The sequence below is a fragment of the Centruroides sculpturatus genome, unplaced genomic scaffold (assembly GCF_000671375.1).
Source record: "Centruroides sculpturatus isolate CEXI.00-Female unplaced genomic scaffold, Cexi_2.0 scaffold865, whole genome shotgun sequence".
NCBI classification, from domain to species: domain Eukaryota; kingdom Metazoa; phylum Arthropoda; class Arachnida; order Scorpiones; family Buthidae; genus Centruroides; species Centruroides sculpturatus.
The window spans coordinates 359,954-377,348 of record NW_019385157.1 but is presented as its reverse complement, the minus strand read 5'-3'; the positions used below and the strand labels follow the sequence as shown (position 1 = coordinate 377,348).

Sequence of the window (17,395 nt, the reverse complement as noted above, 5' to 3'; positions counted from 1 at the left end):
AGGATTTTCACCAAACTGGACATGATTGGCATTTTCACCAAACTGGGCATTTTCGAAAACAGTTGTGTCCACTGAAATTTGCATCTTCGACCTGAGTCATATGTTATATCTGTATGACTTCTTCTACTGTTGTACTATTTATATACAGTACGAATATAGGCTAAATTGTATTTTTACGTGGCTAATTTTTATGATGTAGAAACCAGTTCAAAGGAATCATTTTCATCCATCAACTTCATAAATATAAACTCAATGCCGTAGTTTATACAGTTGTATTGTAACCATTGGATTATTTTTGCCAAGTCAAAAATCAAAACTCCGTCAATAAATCCGTCAAATTAATATATTATGTTTGTTTAAAACAGCATTATTTATCAAAAATAAATAAAACCTGCTGCTTGTTTTAATTTGGAACAACAACTTTACTACTGAGAAACTAGAATAATAAATTACAAATATGCTTCCAATAACATTATTTTATATTCTTTAGCAGTAAGAATTGTTTACATTGTTCTAAATCGACGACTTGGAAGAACAGTTACATTATTTTCAACATTTACTTGTTGCTTTATCCCAAACTTTGGAGTCTCCCGGAAGTCCTGTGCAATAACATATCCCCAAAAGTAGCAATAGCCACTCGATGCTTTTAACTTTTTGCACAGGGTATCGCAACACTGATTATTTACTAAGCAGAAGATTTTGCATCCTTCGCGGTCCGTAGGATATCGTTCTTTTCACTCCACACCTGTATTAGAAAAGTACTGTACTTTACTAACAACTTTTTGCATTGTTATATACAACAGTAGATTGAAAAAATATACAACTATAAATACTTTATTGTTTTACAAGTAATAGCATACTACAGCTGAATCGAATGTGGAAAGAGATCGGAGAACGATAGCACTGTGATTTTAGTATAAATAAACGTTGCTGAACTTTAAAAAAGTGAGAAAGCTGTTCGTGATACTGCATCAGTAGTTGTTAACCAGTGTTTTGCGAAACAGGGGTGTTCCGCAAACCAACCTAGTGTTCCACGGAAAAAAAAAATTTTAAAGTTTTCATTCAAATTTATTTCCATTGCTATATTTGTAGACAATTCCATATTTCTATTTTATTTAATATACTAAAGTTTATTAGTTTATTGCTTCGTTGTTTCCTGAGAATAGTGAATATGGAATTGCTTATCAATTTTTGGATATGTTGTGCTAATTCTCTGTGTAATAAATAGTATGTGAATGGTGTTCCGCGGCCTCAAAAAGGTTGAGAACCGCTGTGTAAATACATTATGGAGATTTTATGCAGCTAATAACATAAGAATATTTCTTACCAATCATCATAATAAAAGCGATGATCAGTATCTTCATTTCTTTCGTCAATTTCTCTTCTTTGTCAATTATTTTAGTCAGCAGCAGATTTATTCGAAAGTTGACTTTGCAACTATTATAGAGATTTGATGAAAAATTTATTTTTCTGATTCGCTGAAATTTCACATATATTTAGGTTTTATAGGATTCTATCGTGTGTCTTGCTGCTCAGGGAAGGCACTATGTTCTGCAGCATTGGTGTTCATAAACATCTTGCTGCAATTTTAATCTATTATATGGAATGTATAGTCCTAAGTACCTGGGACGGTACACAAGGTAATATACCTGTAAGTGCACAGCTCTATAAACTACTGTTGAGCCCTATATGAGTATGGTACAGAAGGTCTAAATAGAAGGTGATATTGCACTGAAGTCGATGGGAGTTACTAATGCGCTTACGCAGGTACAGCAAGATGTGGTAGTGGGGCAGGATGTCTAAAATTATTGATATGGAACAGATAAAAAATTTAATTTATATTACAGATGGATGATAGAAATCAGCACAAACTTTATATAAACAGAAATTAGGTCACCAGCTGAATATAAACATTTGAAAATTATACTAAATATTAAATACATTTTAGAATAAATAGACAATTCTACAAAATATAAAATAATATATAGGCCTACACATGTAACACAAATAAAACACACGTGTAAAATTATTTCTAAATTAATTTCTATCAAACAACAGAAATTTATAAGAAAGTAAATCATTAAAGTAGTAATTACAGTAGAGCCTCGAAAACTCGGCCTAATGTGGACCGAAAGGTGGCCGAGTTTGTGAATATGCCGGGTTATCGGGAATGGGGTTTAAAAAAAATAAGTATAAGTGTTTCCTCAGAAAATATTGTACTGTACTTGTATGTATTGTTTACTTGAGAATACAACAGAGAATAAACTGCCCAAATACCCTTAAAAAAAGGAAAAGTACGTCCTTTATGAAGGCATGGAACCTTTACTACATGAAAATGAAAATTAATGAAGACACTGTACAGTAATTTACCTGATAAGACAGACCTCAGAAAAGTACTTTATGAGGCATAAAGCTGTCTTTATCATGAAAATTAATTAACTAAGGATTTATTTATGCTTTTAACACAATAAAGTGCTATAAATTAAGACACTTGGCGGGTTTTCTCATCTTTATTTAGTTGATACTTGTGAACACACGTATCAACTAAAGCATAAACAAATTGTAAAGCACGGTTTCATATCATCATCATAACTAAGGATTTTTTTGCCCTGCCAGGGTGTGGCCGAGTTATCCGGAGTGCCGGGTTATCGAGTGCCGAGTTTTCGAGGCTCTACTGTATTATTATTTCTTCCCTATTTGGCCTGTAAATAATAACAAAGAGTCTTAATCAGACTGATTGTCGGTAGGAAAAGAGAGGCTGTTAACCCATCTGATACGTCTATGATCGAATGTAGACAAACAAAAATCCCTAGAATATTTCAGGTGACATGTCTATCCCGAATATTTAGGTTCGCACGATAGCTTCTATTTCTCCCTTGATGTAGACACAATGCATAAAAATTTAGTACATATCTTGTGGGTTCAAGGTTACAATGAGAAATAGAAGATAGTGAGGGACAGACTGTCTATAAAAAAAATCCTATTCTATTGCTATTTCGAACAGGAAAATAATTTTTTCTACCTTCTTCTCTTGAGATCACATTAATGAAGTGTTTTCCCATATTTCTGATACTACTTGAGCTCTAATGCAATTTTTAGGCACACCAACGTATTTCATCAAATATGTTCTTACAAGTGTAAACGTAAAATTACGTTCAAACTTTACAATTTTTTATGTACAGTATCATATATGTTAAATATATTGATATGATACTGTTATATTTAAAACGTGTTTAAAATATAAATAAAATTAAATTAATATTTTTTCCACTTATTTAGAAGCAATTAGTAAAATAGAACACGCAGATGTATTCTACTGGACTGAATTTATCAGAGGCATTTGTAAAATTTGATTCATACTATACTTACACCTGTATAACACATATTACAACTACAGCATATTTGTATATAAATAGGGTTTTAAAAACTTTTCTACTTTTATTGGATGTTACACAATCTGAATGTTGACAGAAAGGTAATAATCCTTGTTTTAATTTTTATGTAATGTAATCTGAATTATTTTAAGCTTTTATAAAATAGAAAACAAGAATAGGGAACAAATATACGTAAAATAGACTTTAATGTTAAAAAGTAGTGTTCTGTCTTTTAAAAGTTGTAACAAAGAGCTAAACTTTCATAAACTATACAACAAGATAAGCAGGTTTAATTTATTTTATTAGCTACAATTTCAAAAAATTATAGACCTGTAAATTTTCTACAATCCTCTTTCTTATGTCTGTCCTTCCTTAATCTGAAAAAATTTGTTAGACAGATAAAAGGCGAATCTCGATTTGAAAGTCGTACAGGCAGCAGTCCCAGATTAACAATATAAGAACCTCTAATGCAAAACGGAAATCACGTTGTTTTAATTCAAACTATGTCCCATGAAAGGTGTTAGATGACCAAAAGAACTGTATTGTTAAAGTAAATGTATGATGTACAGGGGCAAAACACTAATAATTTGAGGTGGAGAACATATATTTTAAATTAAACAAATTTAAAATATGATTAAAAATTGCAGCCCGGAATTGAGACGATGTCACAACAAATAATTTCTAAATAATTATTCGAATTTTATATATTCAATACGGTTAGGATTAACACGATTTCGGATTGTAGTTTTAGATGGATGTGTTTATTACTCGAGTATAAACGGGAACGATATCAGAAACACACACAGTTTTCTCTTTACTGTTATTTGTATTAAATACAGTAGAGCCTCGATTATCCGACCCCCGATTAACCGACGCCTCGGTTAACCGACCGTCCTAGTCGGCAAATTTCAAATGCCCGCAAGTGATGTGGCGCTACAATATTTGGCTATGTCTTGGCTACTTTAATATTATTTTTACGTGTTTTAGCTGGCAACACTCATTCGACCATGAAAGGGCGCCAGTATTTAAATGAGGCTTAATTTTTTAATTTTTATCCTTTTCCTCGAAAATTTANTAGATATATAATATGCACAACTTTGTTGCTGATAGAAAAAGTATTATGTACAGGAGCAAGACACTACTGATTTGATTTGAAAAGCATATATTTTAAATTAAATAAATTATTAAAAATTGCAGCTCGGCATTGTGATGATGTCACAATAAAGAATTTTACTCATTATTATCATCAACTTTTATTCGTAATAAGGCAATAGCCAGTTACAAAGGATGAATAATGGTAACAAACAGTTATTTTTTAACATCAGAACCAACATAATCTAACATATCACGCGGTCAGATTCAATTTTTAATATATTTATTAATTCTAAACTGAGTACTACTATTCTATGTTACATTCGAAAGTTTTTGCCTTAGAATTATCAAATTATATCATGTAACTTATTGTATCGTTGATATTAGTGTAATTTTCCTTCTTCTGTTTATTAGCAGCTATAATAAATTAGTTATTATTAGAATAACATAAATTTATGCGCATAATTATATATTCAATAAATTTTGTCGATCTTAGCTGCATGGAAAACTTCATACACAGCTCTTTCATTGGTACATTTAGATAAAAATTGCAGGTCGAACCTCTGCTCTGTGCCACCTCATTAGCATCTCTAAACCACAAAACATGTGAAATTTTGAGATTATATTATGATATCTTGGACAGATACTCTAGGAAAACTCAAGGAATTTATTACTGATTATTATAAATTCTTTATTTAATCTGAGTTGTATGAAAAATCTTTTAACATTGAAAGCTAGATTTGTTAACATATAGTTGTTGTCGTATGGGTATTCTAGAATTATTTTGTACTACTTGGGTTTCTCCCTACTATGTATTTCTTCTATATCCTGTGCTAAGGAGATTTCTAAGATATTTTGTATTAATTATTGGATAACTTGCGCATTTATCTCAAGTAGATCCATAAATATTTTTATAGAAAACACATACTGTATAGGTTAAGTATTTTTGACAATTGAGTTACCCAGTTTCTGCTTTGCTCTTTGACCATAGAATTCCGATATAATTTATATAATAATCTCGTCGATACATATTCGGCATTTTTTAAATTAAACAAAAATTTAATATATCTCTTTTTTAAGATTGCCCTTAATTTAAATCTGTTTAGTTCCAATCTAAGAGTACTACCTGGCATGTTGTACTCCAAAGAAAAAATTCTACATATGAATTTGTTTCGAATTATATCAAATTTTTGGAAATTGTTAAGGCTCCAAATTAGTGCCGCATGACCAATCGAATTTACAATCAAGGAGTTAAAAAGACGGAAATGTACATAAATATTCTTCATTTTTACCTTAGTAAATAATTTCAGCATATTGTTTATTAGACTATTAGCTTTGATTGACACCTTTTTGTGTTGTTTACCAAATGATAGATTTGGTGTTAGTATAACACCTAAAAATTTTATTTCTTGAACTACCTTCAATTCTTCATTGTTAATATGAAAAGACATATGTTTCTTTGGCAGTTTGGTTCCATTCCTAAATATCATAACTTCTGATTTCTTTGGGTTAATTTTTAATTTCAGCTCTTCAAAGTATGTCTCCACCAATTTAATTTTCCTGCGCAAAGCCGCAGCTGTAGGCGCAATTATCACAATATCATCCGCATAGGCAATCGAATGCACAACCTGATCAGCAATTATAAACGCATAGTCATCATTTCTAAAGCATTTGTTGATATCAAACGAGTAAAAGTTAAATAGGTGGGAAAACCATGGTTCTCCGTGTAGTAATCCTCTTTTTGCTTGAATCAAAAGGTAGCCATTGTATAAATTTTTGTTTAATAATTGATTTGTGATAACCAAATAGTAACACTATAATGTTTATTAAACGTTAACTTGCTTGATAATGGATCAATTTAATTTGTAAATCTAAAATACTAAGAGAGTCGTATGCCTTTTCTAAATCTAAGAATAATGCAAAAATTTTCCGCCTTTTTTAAAAAAGTTGAATCTGAATAATTGCAGTAAGTACAATGAAAGCCAGTTGAGTGCCTCCATTTTTTATGAAAGCATATTGAGTTTCGTTTCTAAAATTATTTATATCAATCCAATTGTTAAATTTAAATAATAATACAGCTGTAAAAACTTTATGTAGCCCTGATAATAACGCATTAGGCCTATAGTTGGTAATTTTCTATCTCATTGTTTAAATAACGTAACAAATATTACCTCATTCCATACTTTTGGGATAACTCCACAATTATAAAAAAACCATTAAATTGTCTTGACAGATAATTAACTATTTCTATAAGAAAATTTTTAATTATACAATTAGGAATTGAATTAGCCCCAGGAGCTGTGTTTTCTTTTAGCTTTTTGATGCAATAATGTACTGTACATTAGTCCTATATGGTCAAATATAAAATTTCATTCATGAAAATATTTTAATTCTTATTTTACTTTTATATTTTCAGAATGAATATGAAAATTTTGATTTCATTTCTCATCTGTCTGCATACTATATCCGTGATCAATGGAGAAAAAATTGTCCATACATTAACTGGAAGTGTCAGAGGAAAAATAACAAAAGTCTTTTGTAATGATGTAATTGAGTATTTAGGTATTCCTTACGCACAACCTCCAGTTGATAAACTCAGATTTCGAGCCCCTCAACCAATTGAGAAATGGCACGGAATTCTGAATGCAACAATAGTGGCACCCGTCTGCACCCAAGACCCCAGAAATTCACGTTCCTCCACTGTACCGCGGAATCTGCGTTACATGAGTGAAGATTGCTTATATTTAAATATTTGGGTTCCAGTTGAGCGACGAACATCGAAACCGTTCACTACAATGGTATGGATACATGGTGGAGCATACAATAGAGGCAGTTCGACAATATCATATTATAATGGACGCTACTTAGCTTCTATTGGGAATGTTATCGTCGTTTCGTTTAATTATCGACTCGGCTCATTCGGATTCATGTATTTAAACGACACCAGAATGCCGGGAAATATGGGAATGCTAGATCAAGTTACTGCGTTGAGGTGGATTTACAATAATATAGAATATTTCGAAGGAGACAGAAATAACATCACTCTATTTGGACAGAGCGCTGGCTCTGTCTCGATTACGGATCACATGATATCACCTTTGTCTAGAGAACTGTTCGGAAGAAGTATTCTTCAAAGTGGCACAAATTACAATAATATTTTTGTAAAAACACCAGAAGAGAATGAGGAAAAAACAAAAGAAATTGCCACGATAGCTGGTTGTGATACGAGAAACACATACCCTGACGATGTAATAAATTGTTTGTTAAGCTTAAAAGCCCAGGACTTAGCAGCTGCCGAAAGAAAATTTGCAAAAAGTAAAAATACGTCGCTGACTTTTACAGAGCAAGTAGATGGTCATTTTCTTCTCGACAACGGTATAAACAGTATTAATAAAGGCGCAGTTCACAACAGAGAGATGATGATGGGATATACCGCAACCGAAGGTTCGCAATTTTTGTTATCCTTTAAACCCAAATTTCAAACAGAAGATATTCCGAAATTACATAAATCAGATGCAGAATATATTCTGAGTAAATTCTACTTCATAAATGGAACACATCTTGAAGATGCCTCAGAAGAATATTTTGGAAAATTGTCAAATAACGATTACTCATCCATCGCTCAACGAACTGTTGAAGCGTTAGGAGACGGATATATTTGCCCTATTAGGGCTGCAGCGGAAAAGTTATGGCAATATGATAACACAGTTTATTTTTATAATTGGAATTATTCTCATATTACAGCAGGTTATAAAGAATGGGAAGGTGCTCCTCGCTTTGAAGATGTTTTCTTTGTATTTGGAATGCCGTTTATGTATCCTGAATTTTTTACAGAAGAAGAGAAATACTTTAGTTATCAGATCATTCAACTGTGGACTTCTTTCGCAAAAACGGGGTAAGTGCTTTATTTCGCTGTTTGAAACAAATGAAAATTTAAAATTACGTCTAAAATGTTCTCTTATATTATGCTTTATAGAAATGCTACAACTCTTCGAATCTATTTGTAGGTTGCACCTCACAGATATAGATATTCTAACTTTTTCCTACGTACAGTACTTTTATCACTTCTTTTAAATATTTCTGCTGTTATAGGATATAACACAAGGAAAGTATGGTGATTTATGATAATTACACCAACCGTCTTTTGCATTTTTCGACATTTGACTCTATAGCAGTTCAATAAAAAAATGCAACAAAGTAATCTTTATCAAATTCGATATGTACCCCTTTCTCGATCACGAGGCGTCTGTATAACGTCTAGTGAAATTCAAGTTTTCTAATTTTTTCGAACTGCTAAAAGTGCGATAAATAACGTTTATATTGCGCATCGAGTTTACTCGCAAAAAATTCGAAAAAGACTCGCGTGTCAGACATCCCACGCGACTTTTCGGTTAGGAAAATTTAAGAAAAACGCGTGGGGTTCTGTTGATCGCGATTATCGCGAGTATCTTTATTTGTTCTCTACTCTTCTCTTCCGATAATTTTTTTCTTTTTATTTTACATTTGTTTTGGAGCTGCAATTTGAAAACTCGTAGACTTATAAATTACCCGTCTTGGCTGTCTGTCCGTCTGTCTGTCTTTTCTTAATCTCGAGAATGTAGTTAGATAGATAAAATCCGAGAGGAAACAGAAAGATCAGGCCCCGATAGATTATATAAAAACTTTCGGTCTGAACCGGAAGTCATGTGATTTAAATTCCTATTTTTCGTCTCTACCTTTTAAGTTTTGAGTAATTAATTACAGTATTAATTAAGTTTATTTAGACAAGTTTGTCATAGATCTCTCTGAAAACGCAATGTTTTCCCTCGGCTATTTCGTTAAAGATTATGTAAACATGTGGTAAAAATTATTCACGTCTGTTTACAAAGCAGCTGTTTTCTTTTGTTTAATAGAAAGTAGATACATGTAACTTTATAATTTTTTAATTTTTATCCTTTTCCTCGAAAATTTAAAATTTAAGTATTATTTTAAACTTGTATTATATTTTACATTTAAAAATCGTAAACTGTGAGACTTTTGCGACCAAAATATAAAAAAACTGATCGATTCTAGCCCGATTTTGAAGCGAGGTGTGATAATTTACTATTATACACTGCGAGAAGTCGTAATGTCGCGCGCGGGAAAAAATAGCGACAAAAAATATAAAAATTAATTTTGATGATAGAAATTGTGCTAATTGTACAATGTTTATTGCGTAACAATTGTTGCAAATGTATTATTTTGATGAATTTACGAGAATATTTTTAGTTATAAGTAAAAGAATTTATGAATTCGACATCATGTCGTAAATCGCCGAAATTTTATGGTGCGCTAAATATATTTTCGGTTGCTTTATTTCTCATATAGAAAACATTTCTTTTTATACAATAAAATTTTTTAAATGTTTTTTGTAATATTTCGAGCAATGTTGATTTTGAAAAGTATATAATCGATTTTTGATAAATGCATGACTTATCACACAAAAAATAAAAAAATAATAATTTAAAATAATGACATATAAAAGAGCTAATCACTAAACCCTACTTTATTCGACGACAGCACTCAGTGTCTGTGTTTTTCGATATAGAGAAGGCCTGCGGTCGTTGCTGGCGATACGGGATACTCCGTGATCTGCACCAATTCGGATTGCGGGGTAATTTGCCAATCTTTATAAAACACTTCCTACAGAATCGAATATTCCAAGTTACAGTAATCGAAGATTAGTTGGCATCACTTTATCTTGGCCTTTCACCCAAAAAGAAGGTGTTCCTCAAGGTTCTGTTTTAAGTGTAACTCTGTTCCTAATTAAAATTAATAACGTAGCTAACTGTCTTCCTCCTAGTATCAAACATACTCTGTATATGGATGACTTCCAGATCTCCTGCCAGTCTAATAACATGAGTTTTATCGAGAGACAACTGTGAGAACCGAGCGGGCAAAACGCCTAGCTTGATCCCGCTTATCGGCTTCCTTGTCAGGCGATGGCTTAGGAGGGCTAAAAGTGAGTGGGGAGGTCGATGAGTAAGTTGACAGGTTCCCAAATAAATACACAGGTTCACAGGTTCAACAAATATAACATATTTAATAAACAATTAAATAATACAAGCAAAGGCATAAGCAAAAGCTAATAACTACCCCAAATGGGAATGATAAAATATTCTCGTTCGCGACAATTCTGTCGGAAGACCGTCTAAAGTTCGATAAGAAGAGAGAGACCCGAGTGAGAGATAAAAATAATGTGTTACCTCCTGGTTTCCCGATCTTGTTGTATGGATCGTTGGCAAAAACGTTCTGGGATCGGTGGAGTTGACCATGGAATATTCTGGTAGGGTGGCGACGGACAGAGTGTCGGTATGGGTCTGGTATCCTTGGTTGATGTCCGCCTGGACGATTGTGTCTAAGCCCTTTTTATCCTATTTTTGAGGGGTGAGAACTGTCAAATAGTTGATGATTTATAAGAACACCTGTTAGCTGTGCAGGATCTAGATCCAGCTGGTACGGAACGTCGACAATGTATTCTTTGGTCGGATTGTTGACATTGGTCTTCTGAAGGTGAAATTTTATGATATAAATTTCTACGAATTTGACAATTCTCCATTAATTATTGTATAGTTTGACAATATCTTCTCAGTTTAGACAACAATTTCTAGAATTGTTTATATTAAATATCGCATTAGTCTATGAGCGAGGCAATTATTATCATGTTTCGGTTATCGTGCAGGTGTCCGCAGACACGTGCTACGTGCAGCTAAAGGATGGGTGAGAAATGCTGTTCATTAAGGCTGGTATACACGGTAAGGAAATCCTTTGAGGATTAACCGTGATTTTTTTTCTATCTATCCATTTTTAAATAAAAATAATTCTTTATACGTTGGGAGATATTTTAATAAGTTTGGTAAATTACTATGTTCGATCCAGCCAGTTATATCCGAGTTTTTTTCGTCTGTTAACCACATCCTTTGAGGATTTCCTTACCGTGTATACCAGCCTTTAGTTTCTTTTAAACGTCTGTTCTTGCCTTGTTGATTATCGATATAGACTGTGACATTTAACCCGAGGAGAGAGTTTCGATCGTTGATTGTAGACTGACCCTTTTTTCTGTAGAATTACTAGGGTTAGGAGGAGTACGATACTGATTTAAACAATACGAAAAAAAGGGGACAGAATATCAAACCACTATACTCTTTCTCAAAAACACATTAATTGTTGTTATTGAAGTCATCCATGTGACGGAATTGCTTGATTCCGGCGAAGTTAGCAATGCGAGAAATTGGAGGGGAGTAATTCAGTAATGAAACTTATCTGTCCATTTTTTATTTTTATTTTTTGTAAGGTGGGAAAAACTGGTAAAACCGAACATTCAGAAGGTTGACCTCATTTGTGAATTATGGTCGTATAATGTTATTTAATTCACTCTCTCTCTCTCTCTCTCTCTCTTGGAAATCTCGCGTTCGCGTTGGGTTCGCGAAAGAAAAAGAAGGTGGTCGACTTACGCGTACAATATGGAGAAGTCGACGTCTCTAGAAACATTAATAATAACATTCTAAGATAAAGTATAACATTTCAAAAGTTACAAATGATAGAAATAAACAAAAATTTCCCACGTTGCTTCAGCTGGGGATGTGAAGTACTGTACACGGTGATTCATTGTCACCTTGAAAGGTGAAAGTCCGTCAACTGAACTGTTGGTCGGTTCATCTTTAGTTGGTTTCGAAGTAGCAAGGAAATTGTCCAACTTCTTCGGATGGTCTCGCTGTAGACACTTCCGGTTTTTTTTTCTCACGTCACGGACTCCATCCAGAGTTGAATACTGCTGGTTCAACTTGAGGTAAGTAGATGAAGGTCAAGGGAGAGTAGGTTGTCTGATCGTAAGACGGTAGTCACAGGGACGCTTCTATGTTACACAGTTAAAAATCAGTACAGTTCATACTAAGAGTTTAAAATTAACACAGTTCCCATTAAGCAAATTGATAACGTCAATATTCTCTTAACTTCTTTTCTCCAATTTCTTCCGGGACAGAGGTATACAAATTAACAAAAAAGTTATACTCTCTCTTTCTCTTCCCGTTTCCTATTCTTCACATAAAACTAAAAATCCAAATGACACATTTTCTTTCGATATCTATTCTACTTATAGGCTAAGGTTTAGAAGTCAGGAGTGATGAATGGACTGCTTTTTAGCTCTTATATCTCATTACTTTACTACTGGTTTCGATTTTGACAAATCGCGATTGAAACTTTAGATGATCGATAAATTTTAACATTTCCTTTTTAATGATGAACTCAGGATATTTTTCTTCTAATTATCAATTAGAGATTCAGACTATGTACAAAAAATTTTAACATTTCCGATAAAAAATCGGATTGGGCTCAGTGTGGCTTTCCTTTTTTTTTAATTTTAGATTATCGGATTGCTCTTTCCTCCCCTGGGGAAGGATAACTAAATTCCCTTGGCTCTAGGATTCTCTCCGCCTTGGGAGACAATTTATAGCACCTTTATAGGAACAACATTTTGTAGAGGACGTCGTCCCTTTTTTCGCCTCTTTCGAAACGCGCAATTCGTTTTAATTATAGAAATGTTTCCCCCTTTCGGGAGCAGTTCCTTTCTGACTTTCGGACCCTTTTGTCGGGACTATTTGCTCGAGTTTACAGGCAACCCTTTTTTCCGGGACCGTCAGCGGGCCCAGTCGTATTAAATTAACTTCGGCTGTCTATCTTCCTCTTTTTACTCTCCGCCTTTCTCCATTTCGGAGATGCGGTGATATTGCCTTGCAAAAATGAATTAGTTTTCTGTAGGTAATATGATTCGCTCATTTACGGCATCTATACTAATTCCTTGGGACTGAAGAATATCTCTTCCCAAAATTCCCTGACATGAATGAGTGATCTCGGACCTAACTGTTTTACATATATGGGAAAATTTGTACCCTCTCAATTTGAAATTAGGTTAGTAATTTCTCTGTAAAATTTTGTTGGATCCCAGACTATGTAAGTTTAAGAGGAAATGAAGAGGCTTACGCAGCTGCAAAGTCCGCAAGTTCTTCACAGCATGCAATGCCTATTGAAGAAAATGATTTGAAGCTAGTCATTAAAAAACGACTAGCAGAGAGATGGCAAATCATGTGGAATGCACAAGTCCACAATAAACTACACGAGATCAACCCTATGATATAAAATTGGACACATAAGAAACAGTATGACAGGAGATCTGAGGTTATTCTTATTCGTTTGAGAATTGGACATACTCGACTGACTCATTAATACCTTCTGAAGGGTGATGACCAGTCAGTATGCCAGTGTTGCTCCTGCCCTCTAAGGGTAAAACACGTACTGTGCAATTGCCCTGCCTTCGAGAGGAGGCGTAGACAGTATTTTGGAAATGCAAGTCTGAGAGAGATTTTGGACCAGAGCTTGACAAGCTACTGGACTATCTGAAAGTCACTAATATGTACGTATAGACAGATTTGATTTTTATTATTTACCTTTTACCTTCATATATATTGTTGTTTGTTTAATTTTATTGATTTTTTGTTGTTATATTATATTATATATATACTGTATATAGTAGTTTACACAAATTGACTATTTGGCGTGGCTGCAGCAACTTGGCCTATGTGGCCCTTGAGCCAAAAAACACTAACTAACCAACCACTAAACCCTACAGAAAACATTCTCTGGAGTAAACGACAACAAAAACATTATCATCTGACCAATTTACAACCAGATGGAAGCTTTTGTTTGCAGAGCGATTAAATAATTAGCGGTTTCTTGACATTAGCAGTGAGAGAGGGTAGAGCTGGCTGTACTGATAATCTCCTAAGACAGTAATGATATTTTCCTAAGCTTACTTTAAGAACGAAAATGTCGTACTCTTTATTACTAAAAACCTCACGTCAATAGTCAATACATAAAACTTGAAATAATTTACAGCGAGTTGAAATTTGATATGTTTACTTTTTTGCCTTTTTCGTATCAAATTACATTAAATTAAACGTAAATAAAGCACTTGTGTCAATATAAAAATATTTTACATTGTTTGAAAGTTGTAATAATAATTTTTGATGCGGAGCTAAAACTTTACAATTTTACAATAAAAAATGACTTCTGCGACACGCCATGCGATGAAACTAGGGAGCGAGGGGCAAGCGATGTGAGAAGGGGTACTATCGTGCATGCATGTTTGTTAGTAACTATTGTTCCTTATATGTCTGATGACACAAAAACTCTGAAACTTAGAAAGATTACTTCTATATATAAGGTATTTGGTACTTTTAAATGTAGGTGATAACTGGTAGGGGTAACTGGGGAAAATGAGATAGGTCGTGGGCATTGTCTCAAGTGGGGCAAAACTTGAAAATGTTGCTCGTCGATAGTAAAAAAATCAGTTTATTTTCACCTTCAAACAAAGATTTTTTTCTAAGTTCTTTCTACTTGCTATACGGAAACTACAGCAGTGTAATAAGTCCTATTAATAAACAATGCCCAAGTAGACAAAGAAAAGAACAAAAATTAATATAAGTAAGGACATAGAGAAAAAATAATTAATGAAATTCTATACTTTATCGAAGGTCCATAGTCTTATTTATGCCTTTTCCAGATCAGTCTGGAATTCTTCTAGTTACAGGCAATCTGCATAGATGATTTTATGTGCGAAAGGTTGTTTACATTTATGTCTTATTTGTAAAATTTGAAATGATTTTAGAACACTGCTTTTCATTTGAATTCTTAACTAAGTTCGTAGGGATATTTTTAATTACTTGTATAATAATAATTGTATAAATTTGAAAAAAAAACTGAACTGTTTTAAAAAACAGTATGACAAAAAATATTATACTAATTATAAACAATTACAGTAAAAATAATCAGTCAGCTATATAATTTATATAGTTTTACTATTGGTTATACCAGGGCTTCTTAAACTTTTTTATTCGCGACCTCATTTACGATTGTGATTTTTTCGCGACCCCCAAATATAAAATAAAGATATATACAGATTTGCAAAAACAATAATGGTGTACTACCACAGTTCACTCTTGTGTTACAATGGAACAGAGACAACTGAATACACTGAAAAGCAACAACACTACACTAGTTTACACTACAGTGTTACTGAATCGTTTTTTTGCTGCACCAGAAGTGACACAAAGCGCAACTCACAAAACATATCACACAAAGCGTGCCATTTTCAAACTCTCACAAATTATTTTCAATATTTTGCATTAAAATCTCGCGACCCCAAGATTTTGCTAAGCGACCACAAATGGGGTCGCGACCCATAGTTTAAGAAGCCGTTGGTTATACTATTTTACACTATAAATACATTCAATCTTATTTTTGAGCATAAAACGAATTTCTATATTTATTTGTTAATATATAAAATCTGATATGCTTTTTGATGAATGATGAAGCTAAATTGCACAGATTTAGTTTGATATTCTGTTTATTTACTTATTAGACATTTCTTTATAATCCAAATAATTTGAATTTCGTTTACATGATTTCAATTCACAATTAAAATATTTATTTATTCAATAAACGAATCAATTTTACATTATTGTAATTTTCGTACACATATTTGATAAATTGGTGTTGAATAAGAGATTCTTATCCCTGTTATATAGTAGTAGTTTTCTTATCGGCGAAGGCCTCCTAGTGGCATAGTAGTGTTACCACTAAACCCTAAACTAGGGGTGGCCAACAGTTTTTCCCCCGGGCCGAATTGGAAAGAAAACTTTTTCCACGGGCCGAACCAGAGGCTCCCCTAGAAGATTTTGAGGTGGTGCGAGATCTCATTTGGTGTCACCCCGTAGAGACTGAATTGTGGATAGAGACTACAGATACATTTTTCACATTATCATGCTTTATCAACACTACGCTTTACTTACGAGATTTGTAATGGAGGGTTAACTCTAAATGCACAGTAAGTTGTTGACATTTTTTTTTATTTTAGGCGTCATATTTTTCATCGAGCTATTCGAACTTCAGTAGCTAATGTTGAAAGATTGATTGCGATCAATCTTTCAACATTAGCTACTGAAGTCCGAATAGCTCGATAAATTCGTAAATCCGGCCACATAAATTCATTAGACGGCCGGATCTGGCCAGCGGGCCGTAGGTTGGTCATGCCTGCACTAAACTGTAGAAACAAAACACTTAAAAGAAATGACTGGTCCTCATTAAGCTAGCCGCATATAGTTTTAATGGTATTATTTACATTGTGTAACACTTACACGGATCGAGTTTATCGTAAAATGTCTTTCGAAGAGAGAAATTCTTCTCGGCACATCGACTTTTGTTGCTCTGACCTATCAAATGAAATTACTTTCAACTGTACAGACAAGATACGAAACAGGTGTATGAACTTCTATTATAATTTTATAGATAGCTTCTTTCGTATTTAATAGTTTCTTTCCTATTTTCCTATTTAATCATAATCTATTGTATGTAGTATATAAAAAATAATACGCGTTTATTAGAATCTATTGCAATTTTTAAAGACCAAATAAGTTATGAATAGTTTATATTCTTGTACAGTTTTATTAATTTATTATATTAATTCTGAATTTTATTACATTATTTTTTTTGTAGTAAACCATATTATGAGAAAATGAGTGAGGATTGGTTACCGTTTGATTCTATTCATCGAATAATTATGAATCTGGAACCTGAAAAAACCCATATTTACGAGCAGACGATAAAAAATGAATGTGAAGTATGGTTGAAGTTCTAACGAGATGCGAGTTCTTAAATTTAGCGGTGTACTATTTCTTTTCATTGTCAGTTTGTTATATTTACTTATATTTCATAGAAATATCGTTCTGACTGTGTTTTTCAACAACTTAATTAACAAATATTTTATCATTTTTTAATAACTAATAAAATAATAATTAGAAAATTAAAGTAAATAAATTCTGTAACTTATATCTCTTCGGAAGATTAACGATTATACT

The 17,395-nt window shown here is 32.9% G+C and overlaps 1 protein-coding gene across 6 annotated transcripts; it reads left to right on the top strand.

The window, feature by feature from the left end:
- Nucleotides 1-4,596: 4,596 nt before the first annotated feature.
- Nucleotides 4,597-17,395, top strand: LOC111635558 (putative inactive carboxylesterase 4). 6 transcript variants are annotated; one of them, XM_023380557.1, is made up of 5 exons: nt 4,597-4,726; nt 6,883-7,910; nt 8,211-8,361; nt 8,443-8,469; nt 17,034-17,395. In XM_023380557.1, the coding sequence occupies exons 2-5, from the start codon at nt 6,884-6,886 to the stop codon at nt 17,173-17,175; spliced, it is 1,347 nt and encodes a 448-aa protein (XP_023236325.1). In that variant the 5' UTR covers nt 4,597-4,726; nt 6,883; the 3' UTR covers nt 17,176-17,395. The 6 variants fall into 6 exon arrangements, with proteins under 6 accessions (XP_023236325.1, XP_023236319.1, XP_023236322.1 ...); XM_023380551.1 differs by having other exon boundaries at nt 6,883-8,361; XM_023380553.1 differs by having other exon boundaries at nt 4,638-4,671; nt 6,883-8,361.

Bases quoted from the DNA above. Each gene is read 5' to 3' on its own strand.
- LOC111635558 (XM_023380551.1), top strand. From the start codon at position 6,884: ATGAATATGAAAATTTTGATTTCATTTCTCATCTGTCTGCATACTATA. The intron at 8,362-8,442 runs GTAAGTGCTTTA...TATGCTTTATAG, and splicing joins ACTTCTTTCGCAAAAACGGG to AAATGCTACAACTCTTCGAA. The intron at 8,470-17,033 runs GTAGGTTGCACC...TTTTTTTTGTAG, and splicing joins ACAACTCTTCGAATCTATTT to TAAACCATATTATGAGAAAA.